This window comes from Salvelinus alpinus, chromosome 22 (genome assembly GCF_045679555.1).
Source record: "Salvelinus alpinus chromosome 22, SLU_Salpinus.1, whole genome shotgun sequence".
NCBI classification, from domain to species: Eukaryota; Metazoa; Chordata; class Actinopteri; order Salmoniformes; family Salmonidae; genus Salvelinus; species Salvelinus alpinus.
The window spans coordinates 4,673,714-4,699,663 of record NC_092107.1 but is presented as its reverse complement, the minus strand read 5'-3'; the positions used below and the strand labels follow the sequence as shown (position 1 = coordinate 4,699,663).

The 25,950-nt window shown below is 45.4% G+C and overlaps 2 protein-coding genes across 10 annotated transcripts in view; one reads left to right on the top strand and one right to left on the bottom strand.

Moving 5' to 3' along the window:
• The window catches only part of mnta (MAX network transcriptional repressor a), a 31,648-nt gene extending 16,758 nt beyond the window's left edge, over positions 1-14,890 (top strand). For all 3 annotated transcript variants that reach the window (XM_071358705.1, XM_071358704.1, XM_071358706.1), the window contains 2 exons: positions 8,712-8,904; positions 12,337-14,890. In XM_071358705.1, coding sequence (XP_071214806.1) covers positions 8,712-8,904; positions 12,337-13,142 — 999 coding nt within the window. In that variant the 3' untranslated portion in view covers positions 13,143-14,890. The remainder of the gene's footprint in view (positions 1-8,711; positions 8,905-12,336) is intronic.
• An 846-nt stretch (positions 14,891-15,736) lies between these two features.
• The window catches only part of LOC139548833 (septin-4), a 70,517-nt gene continuing 60,303 nt past the window's right edge, over positions 15,737-25,950 (bottom strand). For 5 of the 7 annotated variants that reach the window (XM_071358712.1, XM_071358710.1, XM_071358709.1 and 2 more), the window contains exons 2-10: positions 23,697-23,880; positions 23,481-23,604; positions 23,041-23,175; positions 22,189-22,306; positions 21,840-21,941; positions 21,215-21,311; positions 19,398-19,560; positions 19,090-19,189; positions 15,737-17,480 (exon numbers count right to left, since the gene is read on the bottom strand). In XM_071358712.1, coding sequence (XP_071214813.1) covers positions 17,412-17,480; positions 19,090-19,189; positions 19,398-19,560; positions 21,215-21,311; positions 21,840-21,941; positions 22,189-22,306; positions 23,041-23,175; positions 23,481-23,604; positions 23,697-23,793 — 1,005 coding nt within the window. In that variant the 5' untranslated portion in view covers positions 23,794-23,880 and the 3' untranslated portion in view covers positions 15,737-17,411. Of the gene's footprint in view, positions 17,481-19,089; positions 19,190-19,397; positions 19,561-21,214; positions 21,312-21,839; positions 21,942-22,188; positions 22,307-23,040; positions 23,176-23,480; positions 23,605-23,696; positions 23,881-24,305; positions 24,648-25,950 lie in introns of all 7 variants that reach the window. The other 2 variants (XM_071358713.1, XM_071358707.1) reach the window with 1 other exon arrangement.

Here is a 25,950-nt window from a genome sequence, read left to right as displayed (position 1 = left end):
TCCTCCCAGCTTCCAACTGCTCTGAAGATAGGAAACACTGTCACCACCGACAAATCCACTATAATTGAGAATTTCAATAAGCATTTTTCTACGGCTGGCCATGCTTTCCACCTGGCTACCCCTACCCCGGACAACAGCACTGCCCTCCCCTCTGCTACTCGCCCAAGCCTTCCCCATTTCTCTTTCTCCCAAATACAGTCAGCTGATGTTCTAAAAGAGCTGCAAAATCTGGACCCTTACAAATCAGCCGGGCTAGATAATCTGGACCCTTTCTTTCTAAAACTATCTGCTGAAATTGTTGCCACCCCTATTACTAGCCTTTTCAACCTCTCTTTCGTGTCGTCTGAGATTCCCAAAGATTGGAAAGCAGCTGCGGTTATCCCCCTCTTCAAAGGGGGGGACACTCTTGACCCTAACAGCTACAGACCTATATCTATCCTACCCTGCCTTTCTAAGGTCTTCGAAAGCCAAGTCAACAAACAGATTACCGACCATTTCGAATCCCACCATACCTTCTCCGCTATGCAATCTGGTTTCAGAGCTGGTCATGGGTGCACCTCAGCCACGCTCAAGGTCATAAACGATATCTTAACCGCCATCGATAGGAAACAATACTGTGCAGCCGTATTCATTGACCTGGCCAAGGCTTTTGACTCTGTCAATCACCACATCCTCATCGGCAGACTCGACAGCCTTGGTTTCTCTAATGATTGCCTCGCCTGGTTCACCAACTACTTCTCTGATCGAGTTCAGTGTGTCAAATCGGAGGGTCTGTTGTCCGGGCCTCTGGCAGTCTCCATGGGGGTGCCACAGGGTTCAATTCTTGGACCGACTCTCTTCTCTGCATACATCAATGATGTCGCTCTTGCTGCTGGTGATTCTCTGATCCACCTCTACGCAGACGACACTATTCTGTATACTTCTGGCCCTTCTTTTGACACTGTGTTAACAACCCTCCAGGCGAGCTTCAATGCCATACAACTCTCCTTCCGTGGCCTCCAATTGCTCTTAAATACAAGTAAAACTAAATGCATGCTCTTCAACCGATCGCTGCCTGCACCTGCCCGCCTGTCCAACATCACTACTCTGGACGGCTCTGACCTAGAATATGTGGACAACTACAAATACCTAGGTGTCTGGTTAGACTGTAAACTCTCCTTCCAGACTCACATCAAACATCTCCAATCCAAAGTTAAATCTAGAATTGGCTTCCTATTCCGCAACAAAGCATCCTTCACTCATGCTGCCAAACATACCCTTGTAAAACTGACCATCCTACCAATCCTCGACTTCGGTGATGTCATTTACAAAATAGCCTCCAAAACCCTACTCAATAAATTGGATGCAGTCTATCACAGTGCCATCCGTTTTGTCACCAAAGCCCCATATACTACCCACCACTGCGACCTGTACACTCTCGTTGGCTGGCCCTCGCTTCATACTCGTCGCCAAACCCACTGGTTCCAGGTCATCTACAAGACCCTGCTAGGTAAAGTCCCCCCTTATCTCAGCTCGCTGGTCACCATAGCAACACCTACCTGTAGCACGCGCTCCAGCAGGTTTATCTCTCTGGTCACCCCCAAAACCAATTCTTCCTTTGGCCGCCTCTCCTTCCAGTTCTCTGCTGCCAATGACTGGAACGAACTACAAAAATCTCTGAAACTGGAAACACTTATCTCCCTCACTAGCTTTAAGCACCAGCTGTCAGAGCAGCTCATAGATTACTGCACCTGTACATAGCCCATCTATAATTTAGCCCAAACAACTACCTCTTTACCTACTGTATTTATTTATTTATTTTGCTCCTTTGCACCCCATTATTTCTGTCTCTACTTTGCGCTTTCTTCCACTGCAAACCAACCATTCCAGTGTTTTTAGTTTTATTTTACTTGCTGTGTTGTATTTACTTCGCCACCATGGCCTTTTTATATTTTTATTTATTTATACATATATTTGTTTGCCTTCACCTCCCTTATCTCACCTCACTTGCTCACATTGTATATAGACTTATTTTTTTTCACTGTATCATTGACTATATGTTTGTTTTACTCCATGTGTAACTATGTGTTGTTGTATGTGTCGAACTGCTTTGCTTTATCTTGGCCAGGTCGCAATTGTAAATGAGAACGTGTTCTCAATTTGCCTACCTGGTTAAATAAAGGTTAAATAAAAAAAATAAAAAAAGGGAAATGGGGAGAGAGTGAGAATGGCTGTGTGTGAGAGATGGCTAGGGAGAAAGGGAAATGGGGAGAGAGTGAGAATGGCTGTGTGTGAGAGATGGCTAGGGAGAAAGGGAAATGGGGAGAGAGTGAGAATGGCTGTGTGTGAGAGATGGCTAGGGAGAAAGGGAAATGGGGAGAGAGTGAGAATGGCTGTGTGTGAGAGATGGCTAGGGAGAAAGGGAAATGGGGAGAGAGTGAGAATGGCTGTGTGTGAGAGATGGCTAGGGAGAAAGGGAAATGGGGAGAGAGTGAGAATGGCTGTGTGTGAGAGATGGCTAGGGAGAAAGGGAAATGGGGAGAGAGTGAGAATGGCTGTGTGTGAGAGATGGCTAGGGAGAAAGGGAAATGGGGAGAGAGTGAGAATGGCTGTGTGCACCATGGCTGGAACTCTTAAACCCTGGAGTGCTCAGCACTGTGACTCCTCCCGCTCTTCTTTCAGCCCTCCCTCCAGCCTGCCTCACTCTGCTCATAGGGCCACATGGCTAGCCTGAGCTTTGTAACATCACCCCCCCCCAGCCACAGCTCAGTGCTAAAGCTATCTATCTCCTCTCCTGGAACTGCCTGGGGGGAGACTTAGCTAGCTGCTAACTGGAGGGGAGGGTGGAAGGTGGGGAGGGAAAGAGAGGGAGGGGACATGCACAGACAGCCGTAAACACCAGGCTCATTTTACCCAGCCTATTAGATTTAATTGGCGACAGAACGACTCTGACGAAACCTGTTTGGGAAGAAGAGCTGTGCTGTTGGAGGGGAAATGTGCTGTTTCATGTGGTGGGGAAAGATGCTCATATCAGCTACAGATCATATCATCAATATAATACAAAGTACTTGATGTTGCAAATATGAGCATTTCTCTGTTTTAAGAGTAGATCATGATTTTAGAGTTTATTTTTCACGGGCAGAGATTTTAACTTAGTTCCTTTTGACATTTTCGAATTCATCCAGTCTAGATTGAGAAAAACTTTTCTGTTGAGAGAGGAAATCACAGGTATTGAATTGTTAGTGTTCTATTTTCTTCTTTGATTCCAGGCCTTGTTTAAGGATTTATGTCATCAAAAGAGGCCTATAAAATACTGTGGGTCACCTAGTTAAGTTCTGATTCTCAATGACGCGTCCTTTCAAAGCAGCCCCAGATCCTATCTCGTCGGGACTGTCGGACGGTGTGTTTTTGGGTCAGGGCCCCCTGTGAGGGTGTGAGCTTTGTCCCAAGCTGGAATAAGGGAATGTTACTTGAACTATTGTCATTGCAGTGTTGAAACAGCATCTGGGTCAGGTTTGAACCATCACCTTTTCAAGAGCAACAGAATTGATCTGCTCTTTTCAATTTTAAGAAAACATACTGTTCCTTTATCCAGACTGTCGCAGCAAGATTACATGTTGTGCCATTTCCTTCAGCCCTGTCTGTATTAAGTAACCTTGACTCACACTGTGTCACAGCTTGCATATAACGGATGTTAGAAAAGTGAGTTTGCTGTTCAGTTCCACACGGCCGGTAATGGCCACTCCATCCTCTGCCAACCGCTGAGAATTGAGGAGTCGAGAGGACACAGTTGCTGTTTTGTATTGTTCACGGTGCTCTCATTCTAGCAAAGCATAGTGCCAGTCAAAGGATTTTGATAGTTGCATTTCGTCCTTAGCAACTCGTCCTCATAGTGACTGGCAACAATGCACCAAGGTCTGGAACATCAAGACTATATAATCCATTACATGGCAAGAACTATCAAATTAGGCCATTTACCACCCAGTTTGAACAGACACACGCACACAGCGTTTGCGTACACACACCTTAAAGTAGTTATTTGGGGCTATTTCCAGTAAAATGCAACTTTTGTGTTTTCTATTCCAACATGGGACCCAGTGAGAAGATAACAAAGGTTTACAATTACTGACAATCACCACAAACGCTAGTCAAAAGACCAGTGTGCCCAAGCCTAATTAGCTAGCGCCGTGCACTGAAGGAGTGGCTTTTCCGTAACGTGGTTGGCTGCCTGCTGCTCACGCTACCTAGTTTAGGCTAGCCTAGCGCAATCTGTCTTGGCAGTGCTGCAAAAGTGAGTCAGTGAGTACAGCCTGGCTGCCCCAACCCCTCCCCTTCTAGGTCTCCTCTCTGCCCCCAACCCCTCCCCCTCTAGGTCTCCTCTCTGCCCCCAACCCCTCCCCCTCTAGGTCTCCTCTCTGCCCCCAACCCCTCCCCCTCTAGGTCTCCTCTCTGCCCCCAACCCCTCCCCCTCTAGGTCTCCTCTCTGCCCCCAACCCCTCCCCCTCTAGGTCTCCTCTCTGCCCCCAACCCCTCCCCCTCTAGGTCTCCTCTCTGCCCCCAACCCCTCCCCCTCTAGGTCTCCTCTCTGCCCCCAACCCCTCCCCCTCTAGGTCTCCTCTCTGCCCCCCTCCCCCTCTAGGTCTCCTCTCTGCCCCCCTCCCCCTCTAGGTCTCCTCTCTGCCCCCCTCCCCCTCTAGGTCTCCTCTCTGCCCCCCTCCCCCTCTAGGTCTCCTCTCTGCCCCCCTCCCCCTCTAGGTCTCCTCTGCCCCCTCCCCCTCTAGGTCTCCTCTCTGCCCCCCTCCCCCTCTAGGTCTCCTCTCTGCCCCCCTCCCCCTCTAGGTCTCCTCTCTGCCCCCCTCCCCCTCTAGGTCTCCTCTCTGCCCCCCTCCCCCTCTAGGTCTCCTCTCTGCCCCCCTCCCCCTCTAGGTCTCCTCTCTGCCCCCCCCCTCCCCCTCTAGGTCTCCTCTCTGCCCCCAACCCCTCCCCCTCTAGGTCTCCTCTCTGCCCCTCTCCCCTCCCCCTCTAGGTCTCCTCTCTGCGGGGCCATGTGCTCGGCACCAGCATTGCATGTCACGCCGCCTGAGCGGTGTTTACACACACACACACACACACACACACACACACACACAAACACGGCCCAGTCCTGCTCTGCGTCCTGCTCTACTTTCTTTCACGCAGACAGAGGCCCCACTACTCCTCTAAGGAAAGAAGGGGGAAGGGAGGGAGTCATGTTTGTCACGTGCGAATGAAACAAAAGCTAATTGTAACCCTGTCTCCCCCTCTTCCCTTGGCGTAGCATGGACGGCGTTGTCGTAGCAGCAGGGCTCTTTCTTTCTGTGTTTAAGGATGGTAGGGACTTAGTAGTGGGCGGATCAATACAGGCTGATACTGAAGAGGTGCTGCCATGCTTTCTCTGGGTTCTTGTCATGGGTTCTGTTGTGTCCATCTGCGGTTCTTGGCCTGTTTATCAGGTACACCGTTTTTATCTAGTCTCACTCTAGCTGTTGCTGTGTGTTCTCTGTTCTTGAATGGGGGCGAGGGGCAGCTGTCCTTGCTGTGTAGACTGTGATAGTAGTACAGATTGCCTTGCAGAGTGTTTGCCTATCTTCAAGGACAGTATAGAACAGCCGTACCGATGGCAACTACAGCTAGTATAGCAAGCAGAGGGGCAGCTGTCCTTGCTGTGTAGACTGTGATAGTAGTACAGATTGCCTTGCAGAGTGTTTGCCTATCTTCAAGGACAGTATAGAACAGCCGTACCGATGGCAACTACAGCTAGTATAGCAAGCAGATAGAGGTGTGTTAATGTCTAGAAGCAGCTAGCTACTAGATGGCATAGTGACTGAGGTGGGGCCATAGTCATTGTATCAGAGTGAGTTCAGTGGGTCTGGGTGTTTTGTAGGGCAGTGAGTAATACATACAGCATCTCTCTCCCTCTCTGTCTGAGTCATAGCACTAGGCACGTACAGCTGTGGCCCACAGAATTCCACCGTATGTGCTCATGAGCATGCTTGCAAAGACATGCCCCCACAATCGCATTCACATACGACTGTCTCTGTATTAGTGTTGGCTTTATGCCTGCGTTCTGCAACCGTTGTTTTAACGTTGTTATAGCATTGTTTATTTGGTCGCTGATGTATGTTTCTGATGCCTTTTTAATATTCTACCATGGTACAGCTGGCACACTGGGACAATGTGCTGCTTATCACCCGACGGGTTGCCAAGGATACAATGGCGGTTTTCAGCTGTTGCCGTGACAACAAAATGGGAGGACTCCAGTATTTCATTCGCTGAGACGAGGAATGCAGACAGGTCTGCGAGTTGAGGGTGGGGCAGGAGGGGTTGGGGGGGATCTGATTGGAGCAGAGTGCTGTCGGTGGTAAAGACCAACCAGACCGGCTGGATGAGACAGACGCACCTCCCGCTGAGGGCTGTCTAGGATAGGATAAATAGGTGACTCACCACCAGCCAGTCAGGGGAGTCTGCAGCAGTACGCCTTCTACTGGACTGATAGAGCCTTAAACAACACCAGACTGGCTGTCATAGTTGTTTTAACTGTACTCTGCCCTAACATTTCAATCAAGACAGAATGACAGATCTGGTCTTCTTTAGCTCTAGACTGCACATCAGTCTCATCACACACCTTACCTGTCATAGTGTCATCACACACACACCTCCTTTCTTCCCTCAGGGGTGAGGGAGAGGTTCACACATGTAGACTAGACAGGTCATGTATAGTAAGGAATAGGGTTTGTGTGCGTGACAGCAGAGCATCCTATCTAATCCTGACTGAACACCTGCAATTGGCCTGACATCTATTTATACTTCCAACTGTACAGTAATTGTACAAATGTAGAATTTGTACCTAGCCACACCTACCAGCTACATTATACACAGTTACAGGAAGTCCAGGTCTGTGAGCACACAGCTTTATGGCTCTGACATAGATGAGTCCAGCCTTTTTTAGCCTTGTCCTGATTGGCTAGCCGTGATTCTAGTCCTTTTAGCCTCGTTCTGATTGGTTAGTCATGATTCTAGTCATCTTAGCCTCGTTCTGATTGATTGGGTAGTTGTTATTCTAGTCTTCTTAGCCTCTTGACATGTCTAGTCATGATTCCATAGTCTTCTGAACCTAGTCGTATTTGGGCAATACCCTTTGAGGAGGGAGAGTGAAACTTAATGTCTCTGTCTCTCATAAAGTCAATATAAAGGTTTTGTGTCCCGGCAGACTCCATCATGGTGTTCTTCCTAGTTGTTGTCGGTCTCCCAGGCAGACTGACAGATGGTATAATCTCTCTATCCTTGCTGCTCTCCCTCACACAGACCTGCCCTGCCCACTACAGCCTGTTTTGTCAGGCCTGTGACAGCTGACCAGAAAAGATGAACTAGGTCAGAGAGCCACTGCCCAGCACCTCCCTCTTTCCATACACCCTCCCTCTATCCAAGGTCTCTCTGTATGTTCTTCCTTTCACACAGTTGTGCTCCCTGCCAGGTCATGATGCTGGCTGTAATGTTAATGTCTGTGTTGCTTCTGCTCATCCAGTCAAAGGAAGCAACAGACATGGAACTTTTCAGACATGAAAATGGCTTGCCCAAGACTTTCTTTTAGACTGCTGTCAGTCCTATGAACTAGTTGTGAGTAATGCTTTCAGAGTAGTAAATTAGTGTCCACGTGGTTTAAAACGATGGGCGGGGCCCGCATAAGGAGGCATGCACACAGTTGATTCTTGTCTAACAACCGTAGTGCCACACTCAGTACTAGTTCGTTTTTCCACGGTGGAATTTCCTCTGCTTCTCTGGAATCCCGACGTTTCTGGTCCTGGTACAAGTCTCGGCCATGAAAGGCTCCAGTCTGGCCGGGCTTTGTTTTCCTCTGCTAATCTCCCCCTGTTTAGACACACACACTGCTCGTCCCTCTGATTAAATGGCTATATGACGTTCCCATAAACATGAATGCAGCAGGAAGCCAGTTGCTCAACTCAGTCTACCGTGGAAGTGAAGTAGATGCAGTAGGGACTCATAATGACCTTCTGAAGAAACATTATCTAGACGTTACATTATCTATCGACTGTTGTAATCACTCAGGATGGGGCTGTGGTGTCGTTTTGACGGTAATATAACATTGTAACATGACATAGTTTCTGTGCAGGGAGAGAGAAGGATCTCTTGGTCAGAGCATATAGCCCTGTCTCAAAATGGATAGATGAAGTGAAGACCATGGGGTCAGGAAATGGTATTTGTGTTATCATTGTTTGTGTGATGTACTGTAACAGACAGTAGTGAACAGTATAAAGAATAAACTGATAAGGGGTGGCTTGTTTGTCATGTTGATGAGAAGAGAAAAATGTTTTATGCAAGTGGTCCCCGCAGCTGTTGCTTAAACAGAGGCCTGGATAGCAGATGTTTTTTATTAGAGCTTACTTTACATGAATGCAAATGGGGAGTTTTATGCCATTTGTCATAGAACTCCCCATCATATATATTATGAAGGGGTAAACTCTGTATACACATTGATGACCGATGACATTTGGAGTAGTCCCCAGCCAAGAGTGAAAATGTGGATATTGCTGGCTCTATTGAAGAACTTGTGTGTGTAACGTGAAACTTCAGTTTAAAGTGATTATTATAATGAAATTGCAGAATGAAAGCAAGCTCTCTGAAATATTAGATTTTCCTATTTATAAGTGTGTGTGTTTTTAAACTGTACTGAGCCCTCTTCCTCTGTCTTACAGACGTTAAAACGCAAGGAGAAGGAGTATGAGCATGAGATGGAGAGACTGGTGCGGGAGAAGATCGCTACTCAGCAGCGATTGGCTGAGCTGAAGAACGAGCTGAGCCAATGGATGAATGTCATGGAGATGGACCGTGTTCTCAGACAGACGTTTCAACCAGAAGACGACCAGGCTTCTACCTCTACTGCCTCAGGTACGCTCAATCCATCGATTAATCAGTCAAATTAATTTAGAAATAATGACACTAAACGGTTGTCACCAAGTACTTTACAGTAATCATACTTGTAAAGTGTACCTGGGTCTTTCTGTGAACTAGGGTACCAGTGAAGATTTCTTACAAAGAACAACATGTTGCAGCTGTTGATAATTCATTGATGATAATCTGCCTTTTTTTTCCTTCATGCCATTACATTAAACCTCTTGGATGTAAAGTCCCCTGTTTTGGAAACCTGTGTGGTTCTGGTACCGGGTCCTACTGACATTTTCGCTGATAAATCGATCTATGGACACCATAGAATCGGCTTTCTATTTCGCAACAAAGCCTCCTTCACTTACGCCGCCAAACTTACCCTAGTAAAACTGACTATCCTACTGATCCTCGACTTCGGCGATGTCATCTACAAAATAGCTTCCAATACTCTACTCAGCAAACTGGATGCAGTCTATCGCAGTGCCATCTGTTACCAAATCACCTTATACCACCCCCCACTGCGACCTGTATGCTCTAGTCGGCTGGCCCTCGCTACATATTCGTCGCCAGACCCACTGGCTCCAGGTCATCTATAAGTCTATGCTAGGTAAAGCTCTGCCTTCTCAGTTCACTGGTCACGATAACAACACCCACCCGTAGCGCACGTTCCAGCAGGTATATCTCACTGATCATCCCCAAAGCCAACACCTCATTTGGCTGCCTTTCCTTCCAGTTCTCTGCTGCCAGTGACTGGAACGAATTGCAAAAATCGCTGAAGTTGGAGACTTATTTCCCTCACCAACTTTAAACATCAGCTAACCGATCGCTGCAGCTGTACATAGTCCATCTATAAATAACCCACCCAATCTACCTACCTCATCCCCATATTGTTTTTATTTACTTTTCTGCTCTTTTGCACACCAGTATCTCTACTTGCACATCATCATCTGCTCATTTATCACTCCAGTGTTTATCTGCTAAATTGTAATTATTCGCTCCTATGGCCTATTTATTGCCTACCTCCTCATGCCTTTTGCCACACTGTATATAGACTTTCTTTTTTTTCTACTGTGTCATTGACTTGTTTATTGTGTTATTGGCTTGTTTATTCCATGTGTTGTCTGTGTCACATTGCTTTGCCTTGGCCAGGTTGCAGTTGTAAATGAGAACTTCTCAACTAGCCCACCCGAATAAATAAAAAGATCGAAATAGGATGCATTGAGCGATAGCCTTGATTCTCACGGAAACAGGAGTATCTATTTTTTGCCTGTGTGAAGCAGGATGTGATATGACACCACTTGAAGCTGGGATGTCCCTTCTACCGTTTCATTCGCTCTTCCAACTGTCCATCAACTCCTGGCGGAACCCTGTGCCACAGCCACTAACAATGTACAGTGGGGCAAAAAAGTATTTAGTCAGCCACCAATTGTGCAAGTTCTCCCACTTAAAAAGATGAGAGGCCTGTAATTTTCATCATAGGTACACTTCAACTATGACAGACAAAATGAGAAAAGAAAGTCCAGAAAATCACATTGTAGGATTTTTAATGAATTTATTTGCAAATTATGGTGGAAAATAAGTATTTGGTCAATAACAAAAGTTTCTCAATACTTTGTTATATACCCTTTGTTGGCAATGACAGAGGTCAAACGTTTTCTGTAAGTCTTCACAAGGTTTTTACACACTGTTGCAGGTATTTTGGCCCATTCCTCCATGCAGATCTCCTCTAGAGCAGTGATGTTTTGGGGCTGTTGCTGGGCAACACGGACTTTCAACTCCCTCCAAAGATTTTCTATGGGGTTGAGATCTGGAGACTGGCTAGGCCACTCCAGGACCTTGAAATGCTTCTTACGAAGCCACTCCTTCGTTGCCCGGGCGGTGTGTTTGGGATCATTGTCATGCTGAAAGACCCAGCCACGTTTTTATGGCAGTGTAAGTTGTCATTATCATATATTAAGCATTAATCAGTTAAATTAGACATTGAACTTGAGTCCTGGATCTAACTGTGACAGTTTTTTTTGTATTGAGATCTCAGAAATGCAGTAACTACATGCCATTCTGTCTCCTTATGTTATGGGGTGAAAACCGTTTTCATGGGCGCACAAATCCAAAATAAGGTATGCAGTGCAAAATCTAATGCTTCTAACTGGAAGAGTCACCTTACCTTGATACTCTCATTAACGTGGTTCTTCAGTAATTATGCATAATACTTGTTGGATGCGAATTTGGTGTCCAGCTGATATTTTCACACATCTGATCCGGAAGGAGTTTTCCAAAAGACAGTCAAGTGATTAACAGCTTCTGTGATGAGCTGTTGCATTGCACGCACCAAGTGCTGCAGTAAAGGTGTTTGTGATGAATGTCCAGAATATTTTTGTCTCATGCGATATGCTGGTGAAGACCGTTGTGCCTGGATCCACATTGGATCTGATATTCCTAGCGAATTGATGTTGATCGTTTTGTCTGCTTGATTTACAGCAGGGTCTCGTTAGATTTATAAGCAAAAGCATCAAGGTAATGAGTTTGTTTTTGTGCCTGGGATTGGACAGTCTACTGTGCGCAATTGTGTAGGATGGCCTATTGTGCAACACCCAACACTATTCCTATGAATTATTCTGGATATAATGATGAGAAATTACATAGCCTAGTGAGTTTATTCGTAATTTGATTTGGTAATGAAATTACATGCGTTTTCATTTTCCATGTTAAACCTGCAATTTTAAACAATACAAGGGGCTTGAAGTAGACTACATGAACTTGGCTTTCCATACAAATCCTTCCAATAAAATAAAATAAAAACGTCGGATTCAAATGGTGAGATTTAATTCTATCGCTATTCATGGATGCTATTTATGTGTCAGCCACATTGGATGCATGTCGATTTTTTTATTTTTTTTTATTTTTTTTAGTTTTTTGTAACCAATCTATTTAGACAGGTAATGTCCACAATTCTCACATACTGTGTGAGAATGAATGTAATAATATCAAGGCCTAAAAATGCATTATTGGTAATGGCTTACTTTATGCATGGGGAGGGGTTCTATATTAGGCACTATGCACAATTTATAACATTGAGGTCCTTGACAATTACAGTGCTTGGAAAAAGCCCCTGAAAGTCTGACTTTAAGCAGGGTTCATTAGCAAGTTAAAGGATGTATAGTCCTGTTGTATAGCTGGAGTTATGGGTCAATTTGCATATTGACTTTCATTCCTCTAAGTACACGTGGAACTTCATAAATCATTTTTGTTTCAAACCATTTAGAATTTGTTTCCCCCCCAATGTCACCCATTGGCCCCATTTATTTATAGTAAGACCCATCTACACTTATTCCTGCACAGTGTTTTAAGAATGTACAAAGCGAAGAAATCTGAGTTATTTGCTTTTACAATCGAGGGTAAAGTTATTAACATGTGTTCTTTCTGTCTGTGTCCCAGAGGGTGAAGACCTCATGGATGAAGAGAATGTTCCGTCAGCGCCGACAGCCTTACCCACCATGCCTCAACAAGCCATACAGCCTGAGTTGTGCAAGACTGTGACCCCCACTCCCATAACCCCCACCACATCCAACCTCACCCAACACATCTCCAGCCAACACAAGGCCCAAACGTACCCCCAGCTTCACCCCCACCTGCTGTCAGCCCTGCCTGTCTCAGCTACGTTCTCCACCCCAACATCCAGCATCACCACCACCCCTATCCAGGCCCTCCTATCGGCCCACACACACATTGTAACCTCCCCTAGCACCCTCTTCCCGGCCCACACACACATGGTAAAGGCTCCCAGCCTGCAGCCCACGGTCATCGCCCACAGCTCGGCTTCCCACGCCTCCGTCATCCAGGCCGTCAACCACGTCATCCAGGCTCAGACTTCATCTGGAGGAGCCAAGCACCTCACCCACCTAGCCCCCTCAGCCTCCATGCAGCTGGCCCCAGGGCACCACCACCACCAGCCCATCGGACACATCACCGTCCACCCTGTTACCCACCTGGGCCAGCACCATTTACCCACCATCTACCCCCAACCCGTGGCTGTCACCCAGCCAGCCATGGTGGGCCACATCACCCATACCATCACCCATGCCCAGGTCAATGGTACTGCCCCCAACCAGGGCACAACCACCATCGTGGGAAAGCAGATGGGAGTTGGTGCCCAGGTGGTGGCACATCACCCACAGCTGCTGAACCCTGTAACTATGGTGACCATGCCCTCATTCCCCGTTAGCACTTTGAAGCTAGCCTGATTTCTGAACCAGGCCAGAGCCATCCTGAAGCTAGCCTGAGAACCAAGTACATGAACAGGCCACACCCACCCTGAGGTGGCCAGAGTCGGGCTGAAGTCGGAGACAGACCTGGAGACCATCTGCCCCAGAGCAGACCAGCCGGACAGGAGCCAGCCCAGACGCTGAGCCCGAGGCAGGCACCAGGACTACTGTACTGACAAACGGAAAAGTCTTCATACTGAAGGCAAGACGCAGTTCTCATATTCACTGATGAATCACAAACTGCATTAACTAACCTGAGGCAGTACAGCTGTCTATAAGGAATAACTCAGAACATTCCACAAAGAAACTATAAAAAACATAACCATTATAAAGATATTTATATTATGAGGTGAAAGAGCCAATGTTGTTGGGCTGAGTATGATGTCCAGGAGGATCATCTTGATGTTATTGTACAGGATGCAGTGGAGAGTCAGATACATTTTGTCTGGCCCTCCGTGTGCATATCTGCAGAAGCAAAACAGCAGCTAAGAGTGAGAAAAGGGAGTCATCGAATGTTGAAGGCAGTCAGACCTGCATATTTTCACTCCAGATCGGTTTTATATTTCTGCTACATGTATTCCACAGCCAAGAGTATTTAAAAACCACACTACAAATGACTGATGGTGCCACTATCAAGCACCAAGGTATTAGATTTAACTGAAGTATACCACTAATGCCAGGGCATACATATACAAATCATCTGAGTAGGAGTGCTGATCTACAATCTGTCCATATAAACTTATTAATTATGATTTAAAAGGCTAAACTGATTCTAGACAAGCACTCCTACTCTGAGGTGCTTTGTGGATACGGGCCCTGATGTGACCATTCAGAAGGCAAAGCGTCCAATTTCAGATGGGCTGAATCGGGGTCAGAGAGACAGGCAGTGTGTGATTGGTGGGTGTTGTTGGCGTGTCAGCATGGGATCAGTTTGTGTGTGCTCTAACAACTAAGCACCATAAAGGAGCACATTGAGAATATGATTGCAGGGCCCTCCCCCTCTACCCAGGCACATGGCTGTGGAGTCAAACCTAAAACATGGCCTGGCCTAGCTGTACCATGTGCTCGCCTCCTAGTGCAGCACTGTCATATGGCTGCATGCTCCACAGGCTCCCCCTGCTGGTAAAACTGACAATGGTCATTGAGCAGACTATTGTAATAACATGTATTCAGTGGATGTGGCCCACGCAGGAATCCAACACATGTCAGCATTCCCACATGAACCACGTGATGACTTCTCATGAAACTGAACAACCACTCAATTTAGCACAGGATGAAAATGAAAAATACTCAAGTGACTACATATTGCCTCATTTTGTTTTACTAATAGCAGGGACCAGCATAGCAGGCACAAGCACTGCAAATCGTTCCTGGAGTATATATCTGTATGTGTAATATAGTGAGGAATGTCTCTTATTGATTGTGTTGCAGCAGTGAACTTGTTAAAACAAAGGCCTTTGGCAGTTTCATGGCAGAGAATTTAAATGAATGAGGCAGTTTGGGGTTAAATGACATGGTAGGGCAGTCACCTACGAAGCACTCTGACATCTTTCTCCACCAACCATATCTGGTATCCCTGGTCATCAGGCTGCCTGGTCATAACTTATCTACATTCTCATGTTTGCCTTCCACTACACTATGATGACGACCTGTGTAGCTGAGATTAAACTTAACTTCTAGCACTTTGATCTGCTACTTAACCACAATTAAACTGGTTTACAAATTTACATATTGTCTCTGTGTTTTTGCAAGTGGTGTCCTTCACTTAATCTGAATGTTTTTACGTGTGTTTGTGAGAGGAACAGTGGACATGATAGGAGTCTTCATTATGCTCTGATCAGATATTTTTTTTAATTGAATGGATTGTGTAAGTTTTCTGTTGCCTGTTTTTGCATAGATTTTAATGCTAGCTGTTTTCTGGGATAAGTGCTGTAGTGGTGGTTCTCACGGACCTCTTTCCACAACATTGTATTGCCTGCACATTTTGGGTTGCGTTTAGATCTTATTGTCCATTATGTAAAAAGAGAACATTAATGCATAAGTGGACAATGCTTAATAAATCTTACTTACATTTATAAAAACTTCTTGCTTTGGTCAATTTCATAAAATGTTTAGGTTGTGGAGAATATTTGTGGTAGCCTCAATCAGCAACACCATCGAAATACAAAGTAAGAGTAGTAGAAAATGTCTAGAATGAAGTCAAGATGCAGATTATTCTATTACAATTCATTGAATCCTTTCTCTTCCTCAATTACTTTATAAAGGCCCAGGTTCCATCGAGCGCGCTTTGTCCAATGCAAGTTCCCTCGTTAGCAGAGCCCACATTCACAGTAAATGCTGCATATGTCGGCTTAATTGGCGCATTGTCAATCTGAGATTGGATTGAATCCCGGCCAAAGTTATTTATTAGATAAATATTCCGAAAAGTAGTATGACAAAAATAACATTCTTATAAAACAAATGGGGGGAAAACATTTCCTACCCTTCTGATTTTGGACTGGGTCTCTAGGTGAATCTAAGCTTTGATGGCCAGGAAGAGGCAAAATATAGTCAATGTTGCTTACAAAGAGAAATACAAATCTGAAATATTTTATTCTCATTGAAACATTCTTAATTTTTCTGGCATATTCATACAATCCAAAACATATGTATCTTCATATCTCATGACTTGTTCCTTGTGAATGACCTCATATTTGCACCTGAGGAAAATAAATACAAAACTATTCATCTTATAACAAAAATTGTTTAAAGCCAAAATTCTTGTGGGGAAACGTGGGAGTGGAAAATACCTAAATGATAATTACATAATTTCTTGCTTTGACTGCATAATATAACTACTATAATAAAACCATCCACTCAAACATATCTACTTAATAATGTACTTCAAAAGAGTAGGTGCATACTTACTGTCCACAATCAACATCAAGTCTAAGGAGTATATCAATGAATCAACCCATGAATGAAGGCTTGCTATGTCAGACACTTCTATAACATACGAGGCGATCCGGTCATTCTCTAACCCCTGACATCCGGCAGAATAAGGGCCTTGTCCTGACTGCTTGGTCCCCAGGCCAGCGTCTCTTGGCTGCCACTTAATTAGCTCAAGCCTGCTCTTTTCTCCTTTTGGGTAGTGTTCAGTAAAAAAATTAATTATTCTACGGGGAGTTACTACCTGAACGTGTCCATTCGGGCCGTGATTCAGTCCGATCTCGGGTTTTAAAAAGGCAATGTTCCCCACGTTTGCGGAGATCCTATCACGTAAATGTGCATGTCAGCTCAATCTGAAATTGCCTTTAAAAGTCACAATGTCTATAATCGGATTGAATCCCGGTCTAAGAACACACATTGGTTTTCACTGCGAAAAGTTAACACGACCCTGGAGAGCTGCAAGTCAACAATATTCCAGAAAAAACTTAATCTATCATTACAGATATCAGAACTAAGTAGTGGGTTTCCTTTTTCAGTTAAATACAAGAACGAACAACCCAGGTTTGAGAATGCTGGAACTGGAAAAGTGAAGAAAACGAATTAGCCCTATTAACATACATTTGTCCAAAAACACACAACAGTACTTCAGTAACATTTGTCATTCATTCCACAACAAGGAATTTCTTGCTATTCTGTGTAGCAATGCAAATAAAATAATTACAAGTGATAGATGCAATCATGTAATTGTAGTAAAAAAAAAGATTTACATTATATCAGTATACAGGACAACACATGCTCTACAGTCTACCCCTTAACCAATGTCAGGGGTTAGAGTTCACTAAGGAGAAACATCAAGGTACATTAGCGACAAAACTGGAAGGCAAAAAGTTATCTTTTGACAAGACCACATATAAACTATGGGTGGAAGGCAGGCAGGCAGGACCCGGCCGTAACCCTGTAAGGACAAACAGGTGGTTAGGTCTGTGGTGTTGTGCTCTAGCAATGGCACCTGACAGGGGTGCCCGTTGTTACCGTTAGAGTTTCCACAACATGTGTGGAGACGCAAGGCTTCCATGTTGTTGGAAGAAGAAACTTCTCACCATGCCACCTCCTGTCTGTGAATGCCTCATGCCTGGCCTTGGATCAGTCTCTGATAGTGAGGGTTATTGACGAAATGAAGAGTGGTGGCTGTTGGGGTTGGATGAGCTGGAGTAGACAATGGTTTGTGGACTAGAGTAGAGTGGTACTAGTGGTGCCCACCCTAGTAGTGGAAAGGGGCCTATATTTACAGAGGTTAAGGGGTTCTAGTAGTAGCCTTGGTTAATAGGCCTCCTTCTGCGTGTGCATCTGTTCCTGGATCTTTGTGAGCATCTCTTGCATTCGCCGCAACTGTAGAGAGAAGAGAGGCCACTGTCAGTCAAACACCCTCAATGCGACATGCAGCAATACAAAACACCACAGAATGAAGTGGGGACTGGGGAGATGCTCACAAGCTTTAGAACCTCATACAAACTTATTACTTCCATGTGAGTGCACCAATAACCAAGAGCTACCAATCACAACAAAGCCAGCTATGTGACAACAGATCAAAAGGATTCCCCATACCAGTCTACTCTCACCAGACTATCAGATTGTTAATGCTAAACATTACTTTCACATTTGCACAGATCTGACCGTCTCAGAACACTACAAATGCTGAAGTACTGATTGCCAACATTTCATGACTGCAATGTCGGTGGCCTGGAACGCAACCATTACTTCCACATGACTGCACCAATAACCAAGCCGTATCCAATCACAACCAAGCCAAAAGTGCTGACAGACAACCGATCGATACGATTTGCCACCCCAGTCTATTCTGTCTCCACCTGGACCATACAGTCCAGGTGGCCTGGAACAGGCCCATTACTTCTACGTCACTGCACCAATGACCAAGCCCTATCCAATGACCATCAAGCCAGTGGAGAACAACTGATTGATACGATTTGGCACCCCATTCGCTCTGTCTGGAGACCACGTAAATGAGCCTGGTGACTGTGCGTGTGTGTTCAGTCAAGTACACAAATTCATTTCCGTAATTACTACATGTAAAGCCTGTTAATTCAATACTGTGATATGCAGTATGAGTGAGACAGATATGGTGCTTGCAGACACGTATTTGCCCTGCATAGCATCCCCCTCAATCCCACACACATATCAAAATAGGATGAAATTATGGCAACAGTTTTGTGTTCACATTTTAATAATGGAAAGGGTTACATACCAAAAATGAGGGAAAAACAGAAAATAATGTATAATTTTTTTAATGGCTCATGTCATTCAGGGGGAATCTACCTTGATTTTTGTGTAAATGATGCACTGATATCAATGGAAGAGCTGCGCCAAAACTCAAGTTGCGCACGTGGGTCACAGGGTATCGTATTCGATCTCAGTTTAGGGCATTTTTGTTGAGGTAGTGTTAACCTTAAAGAACTTCATCAGCTTTTAATCATAAAATATATAAATAAATAAATAACAAATAAATTATATGAAATTGGCACCATGGTGCTTTCGGACAGGGACAAACTCAAACAGGGAGAAGAGAACCAGGGCTTCTTTCCATCTACAACACTACTCTACCCAGGCAATGCGACCTGGCATATTATATTCTACAGCCAGACCTGGGTTCAAATAGTATTTGAATATAAAACATGATTTGTACCCAGATCTAGTCTAGTCTTCTCCTTCAGTTCATGTGCATCCCAGGGCTGGGTGCTGTTGTAGGGGCCGACTGTCACCCCTAACCTCTGACCCTTCCTCAAACCAGACCACCATCACCCCACCTGACTGGGGTCTTCAGGGGCACCTGCATGTATGGATGGAGTGTATATACTGTATGACTGACAGCCTGGAGGACTCAGGAGGACTCAGGTTCAGACCCTGAGTCTAGGCCTGGGTCAGAGTGGGGTTCTAGAGTTGGGTCTGAGTGCTCATCGTGCTCTGAGTATCGTCGTGGTACCTCTTCGTCTTTCTCTCGGATTAGCTTCTCCGTCTCTGTGTCTGTGGTACTTGGTATCACAGGGATGGGGAAGTCTGTGCCGCTCTCCCTGGTCAGTTTACTACAGGAGTAGAGTGGAGAAAGACAATATGGTTAACAGTATGTGGGTGTATATGTTGTTAAAGTTTGTGACTATATGTTAGTGTGAATTGCACTTGAGCTACATTATGTATGTATAGGAGTAACAATACGTGCAGCATTAAGATACCTGATCGAAGCTATAAACAACATATGAGTGACAGTGTATGAGCGTGTGTGTGTGTCCGTACTTGCGGTTGCGTTCCTTCACCACCATGCGGGTCATGCTCTGGATGCAGTGAGCCCTGTAGTTCTCATAGTGGGTCTCCCGTGTCACATCCTTCAGGTCCTGCATGTGTGTCCTCACCAACATGTTCCTCAGCTTCACAAAGTCACAGTGCGCCGAGTTCTCCACTGTCAAGAGTAACAGAGAGTGTTGGGTTAGGGCAGTGTTTCCCTAAACCTTTCATGTCCACATCCCGGTTCAACCCTAACCCTAGTCTATACCCACTACCCTAACCCTAGTCTATACCCACTACCCTAACCCTAGTCTACACCCACTACCCTAACCCTAGTCTACACCCACTACCCTAGTCTACACCCACTACCCTAGTCTACACCCACTACCCTAGTCTACACCCACTACCCTAGTCTACAACCACTACCCTAGTCTACAACCACTACCCTAGTCTACAACCACTACCCTAGTCTACAACCACTACCCTAGTCTACAACCACTACCCTAGTCTACAACCACTACCCTAGTCTACAACCACTACCCTAGTCTACAACCACTACCCTAGTCTACAACCACTACCCTAGTCTACAACCACTACCCTAGTCTACAACCACTACCCTAGTCTACAACCACTACCCTAGTCTACAACCACTACCCTAGTCTACAACCACTACCCTAGTCTACAACCACTACCCTAGTCTACAACCAATACCCTAGTCTACAACCAATACCCTAACCCTAGTCTACAACCAATACCCTAACCCTAGTCTACAACCAATACCCTAGTCTACAACCAATACCCTAGTCTACAACCAATACCCTAGTCTACAACCAATACCCTAGTCTACAACCAATACCCTAACCCTAGTCTACAACCAATACCCTAGTCTACAACCACTACCCTAACCCTAGTCTACAACCAATACCCTAGTCTACAACCAATACCCTAACCCTAGTCTACAACCAATACCCTAGTCTACAACCAATACCCTAACCCTAGTCTACAACCAATACCCTAACCCTAGTCTACAACCAATACCCTAACCCTAGTCTACAACCAATACCCTAACCCTAGTCTACAACCACTACCCTAACCCTAGTCTACAACCACTACCCTAACCCTAGTCTACAACCACTACCCTAACCCTAGTCTACAACCACTACCCTAACCCTAGTCTACAACCACTACCCTAACCCTAGTCTACAACCACTACCCTAGTCTACAACCACTACCCTAGTCTACAACCACTACCCTAGTCTACAACCACTACCCTAGTCTACAACCAATACCCTAGTCTACAACCAATACCCTAGTCTACAACCAATACCCTAGTCTACAACCAATACCCTAGTCTACAACCAATACCCTAGTCTACAACCAATACCCTAGTCTACAACCAATACCCTAGTCTACAACCAATACCCTAGTCTACAACCAATACCCTAGTCTACAACCAATACCCTAGTCTACAACCAATACCCTAGTCTACAACCAATACCCTAGTCTACAACCAATACCCTAGTCTACAACCAATACCCTAGTCTACAACCAATACCCTAGTCTACAACCAATACCCTAGTCTACAACCAATACCCTAGTCTACAACCAATACCCTAACCCTAGTCTACAACCAATACCCTAACCCTAGTCTACAACCAATACCCTAACCCTAGTCTACAACCAATACCCTAACCCTAGTCTACAACCAATACCCTAACCCTAGTCTACAACCAATACCCTAACCTTAGCTTCATGTCCACATCCCAGGTCAACCCTAACATAATAAGACCCCGACACACAATAACTAAATAATGGTGTAACAGGGTTACCTTCCACGATGCCCCAGGGATACAGACGACCACGGACCCTCTTCCCTTTGGCCTCCACCACCGTGTTGCTGCCGATCACCGCAAACGGTATACTGTCCTGGAGGAGGGAGACAGGGGTAGGGAGAGAGAGCAAGAGAGGTGAATATGAATGAAGTGAATAAAGTACAAAGAGGGAGGAATATATCTGTGGTTATGATGAGGTAATGCAGTCAGTGGAAAATGCTGCATTGCAGATCTACCCATTTCTCCATCTCTCTCTCTCTCCCCCTACTTGGAATGGACAGAGCACACCGTCAGGGCACATGAGGTCACAGACACGGTTCTATGAGGGGGAGAGACTGAGACACCATTTATCTACCAAAACAACATTCTGGCCTGTCCTGGCTGCACAGCCACAGCCTGCCCTCTAATGCACCGGTGCACACAGAGATTAATAGAATTCACAAACTGATGACTTTTCGAGGCTGTGTGCTCAATAATAACATGGTTACGGACATCATCTGTAATCTGGGTTTCCTAACCCTGCATTCCTGTATTGCAGACAGTTTGTTTATGATGACTAGTGTCCTTTATGTTGCCATACTTCCTCAACTAGTGATATGAGGTTTGGATAAATGTGGTTCACCTTGAGCTCCTGATCCTGCTGTTTGAAGTCCTCATCCTCATCAGAGTCACAGTCTGGGAACTGGTAGATCTTAATCCCATACTGCTGGATCTCCTCTCGGATCTACAGGAAGATGGAGGGATAGAGAGAAGAGGAAGAGAACATTCAACTACTGTTTTAAATCCTGTGATTGAGGATGGACAAAAGAACAAGGAGCAAAAACAAATCCAACAAAACAGTCACCTGGAAATAAAAATTGGTTTCAGAAATGTGCTGAAACCAATGTCCCCTGTCCATTTCTTATTTGTACAGAGCCATGGTATTCAGACAAGCAGACACAGATAGAAAAGCCAGTTAGAGAGTGGCTTGCCTTGAATTTCTTTTTCTTGACCTCGGTGGGTGTGAGTGTATCTGCCTTGGCCAGGATTGGCACAATGTTGACCTTCTCATGAAGGGCCTTCATAAACTCCACATCCAGAGGCCTCAGACTGAGACAGATACAAGACAACAAGATATGACATACATTTTTTGTAATTTAGCAGAGTAAATGACCAGAGCAACTTAGAATTAGGGACAACAAGTAAACACTGAGAAAACAACCAAAAAAAACACTGTACATGTGGAAACATGGGCATAGACAACACTGACAAAACTTTGATATGGTTAAGAGATAATTACGGTAATCCAAATTAAGGTAATCGGCATAAACCATATTTTCAAGGATTGTAGTAGTATCTAATATTGGTCAGCAGAGGGAGTTGTTTCCTTATTACAGGTTTGCAGCAGTGCTTAAGCGCTAATGACGGTGCTCAAGATTTTTCCTTTCAATGAACACAGCGGAGTAAAACAGACCGTAAGCTCAGACAAAAGTACTGCATCAGCATTTACACCGACAAGTGGAGAGAAAGTTCAGTACTGCAGCATCTGCCCCTCAAAATGGATAGAACATTTAGCACTGCACCAGATGCAGATTTCCCTAGAGGCAGCAGAGCAGGGTGGTTCTAGATTCCACGGAAACCCAATGCATTTAGAATGCATGGAACATGGTGCAAACCAACATGGTGCATAGTGGAAACCCTCTCGGTGGTACTCAAGGAAGGAGGGTAGAAGGGGAAAGGAAACAATTCTAAGAGCATTGAGACACAGCCAATATGTCTGTCTCAATAGAAGGACTCCATTTAAAGAGTATTGAGACAGAGACAACATGTCGTAGCTGACGTACCCGTGTCCGAAGGGAGAGATGAAGTAGAGGCAGCAGTGGACTCTGTTATCTTGGATGTTCTTCCTGTTCAGTCCACTCTCGTCCCTGAAGTACTGCTCAAACTGCTGGTCGATGTAGTCCGCCACTGACTTCCAGCTAGGGCGGTGGGGGAGACACAGAGACACACCAGCACTGAGGCAATGCAGACAGTCATTCCCCTACTGTATACTGAGCTATACTGCAACTGTACCTCAAACTGCTTCATGTAACAATACAAAGCCTAATTGCAATAAAAGTTTGACGACTGTATTGAAGACTACCGTGTATATCCAAAGGTTAAGATCAACTCAATACCTCGAACTTACTCAGCTCTGCCTTAGGATCATAATAGGAGTTGAGTTGTTTCATGTTTTCCTGACACCAAAGAAGAGTCCTATGAAGGAAGGATGTTTGACATATACCATTCAGTGTTATTGACAGCGTCTCCAAAGCCAGGGGTGTCTACGATGGTGAGCTTCAGCTTCACGCCCTTCTCCTCAATGTCCACTGTGTGTTTAGTGATCTCCACTGTCTGAGTGATCCGCTCTGGGGTTAAAACACACATTTCCTTAGCAGCTGGCCATTTATATCATTCATTAATTTATTCAGAAGATGAGACACCGAAATGGCCGCCTCACCCTCAGCGTTGAGTAGCTTCCTGTCCTTGTAGAGGTCTGTGAGGAAGAGGCTGTTGACCAGGGTGGACTTGCCCAGACCAGACTCCCCTGCTACCATCAGGGTGAAGTCAAAGCCCTTCTTAACAGACTTACGGTGCACCTGGTTTGGCAGTGTGGCAAAGCCCACATAGTCCTTGTCTTGGTCCTGTGAAAGCAAAAGAAACACAGACGCCTTTTTAAACACGCCGCTCAATTCTGGTGGCGGCACATTTGCGAGTTACAGTAATCATTCTAAATAAAAAAGGTAACACCTACCACACATAAATACATGTCTTCAAACCTAAAGCCATTTCAACAGATGTAGGGTATTGAATGAAGCCATTGTCAACACCAGAACACACTACCATCTTTGACCAACATCAGTTTCAAAGCGAAAGCCACAAACTGAGTAATCTGCAACCAAAGGTTCCACGTAAACACCACTGGAAATGGCCTGAACCTGCTGCTAGTGCTCCTCTGGGGCTAAAGCACAGCCTCTTTGGACTGGAGAGGTGATAACCCAACCCACATTGCCCATAGTGTTGCCTCTGGTCTCTACACCCTAAACGGTCCACCTGGCCTGAAGTTTACCTCTGGAAAGTCGTAGGGGTCAAAGCGGCCCCAGGGGCTCTTGGGCCTGGTGGGACTGAGGGGAGACTGCATGTCATAGTGATCACCCAACTGCAGCCTCCCTACGCCCTGGTTGTCTGACTGGGCTCTGCCAACCGCAGTGGGGGGCCGCAAAAAGGTGGGCGTCCCGGGGGTGTCGCCACCCTCCACCTCCCTGTCCACCGGGTGGGAGTGCTCATGGTAGGGGCTGTGCTCATAGCCGCCCAGAGGCGGGTGAGGGTGGTCCCCGCTGTGGTGGGGGTCTTGTTGCATGATGTTCTCCAACTCAGAGTCTTCAGAATCATCAATGGAATGGCTTGAGTGCTAAGAAGGGGGGGCAGGGAGTGGTGCGGGTGGGTGGGAGAGGTGATGCAGAGAAGAATGGACAGAGGGGAGCAAAGGTTGGAGCAGGAGGGAGGGTTAATATAGATCGGAAGGAAAACAATGAGCAAAGGTAACAGGGGCAACATAAGGATCAACAGGAAAAAAGAAGAAAATGCAATGGTTACAGACACTGAATGTTTTGATGGAGAGAAACAACCTAAGAAATCATTAAGTGCAAGGTAGGCCTAGTTCTCTAGGGTTTAGAGAAGATTTACACTAAGAGACAGCGAGGAAAGAAGATATCGACTGACTGATTCACTAGAGAGACCACCAGAGAAGCTACAAGGTTAACAACGTAAGAGGGGAGGGTAAATATTTGTGCTGATGGGAGGAATGCCGAGGAAGAAGAGGTCTCTGATGGCCATCAAACTGATAACAAGCACACCCTCTGATTCTGACGCGAGAGAACACACTCACTCTGTCCAATACAATATAGAGCGCCAAAAATAGAACCTATAGTGTCCTCTGATAGAGTAGATAACTCATCATTTGAGTATTAGTATTCTATTAGGATCCCCATTAGCTGTTGCTGAAGCAGCAGCTACTTTTCCTGGGGTCCAAACAAAACATGACATAATATAGAACATTAAATAGACAAGAACAGCTCAAGGACAGAACGACATCATTGACCTTCCTGAACTTGTAGGAAATGGGAGGATACATCTTGTTTAAAGTGTAGTGCCGTGGCAGCTGGCCGTAAAGATTCTTCCTGCTCAGCAGCTTCAGCCTTGGTATGGTAGACTCTGGAGTCTGGGTGGCACCCTATTCTCTATGGGCCCTGGTCAAAAGTAGTGCACTACATAGGGAATAGGCTGCAATTTGGGACGCACCCTGGGACATCACAATTCAATGGAAGGTACAGTACTGTAGCCACGTGGATGATAAAGAGTGTAGGCAACCGTTTAACAGGTTACACAACAAAATATGATTTGATTGAGTAGAGCTAAAGGAAATGAACCTCTAAATGATTAACGAACCCTCTTGATTACTAGAAGACTGCTCAAATGAATTGCTGTGGTATATGGTGTCATACAGCTTCAAACGCAAACAGTCATGAACACACACACCTTATGCCATCAACAAGGACTCAAACATGACATCATCTATTCATATGGGTGTGTCACTCAACACATACTGGTAGACAGAGGAAACCTGATAAAAACCTATTGGTGTTAAACATGTCACCTCAAATGTCATTTACACAATGACTGATCAATTTGTGGTGATTAGTAACAGCACTCAT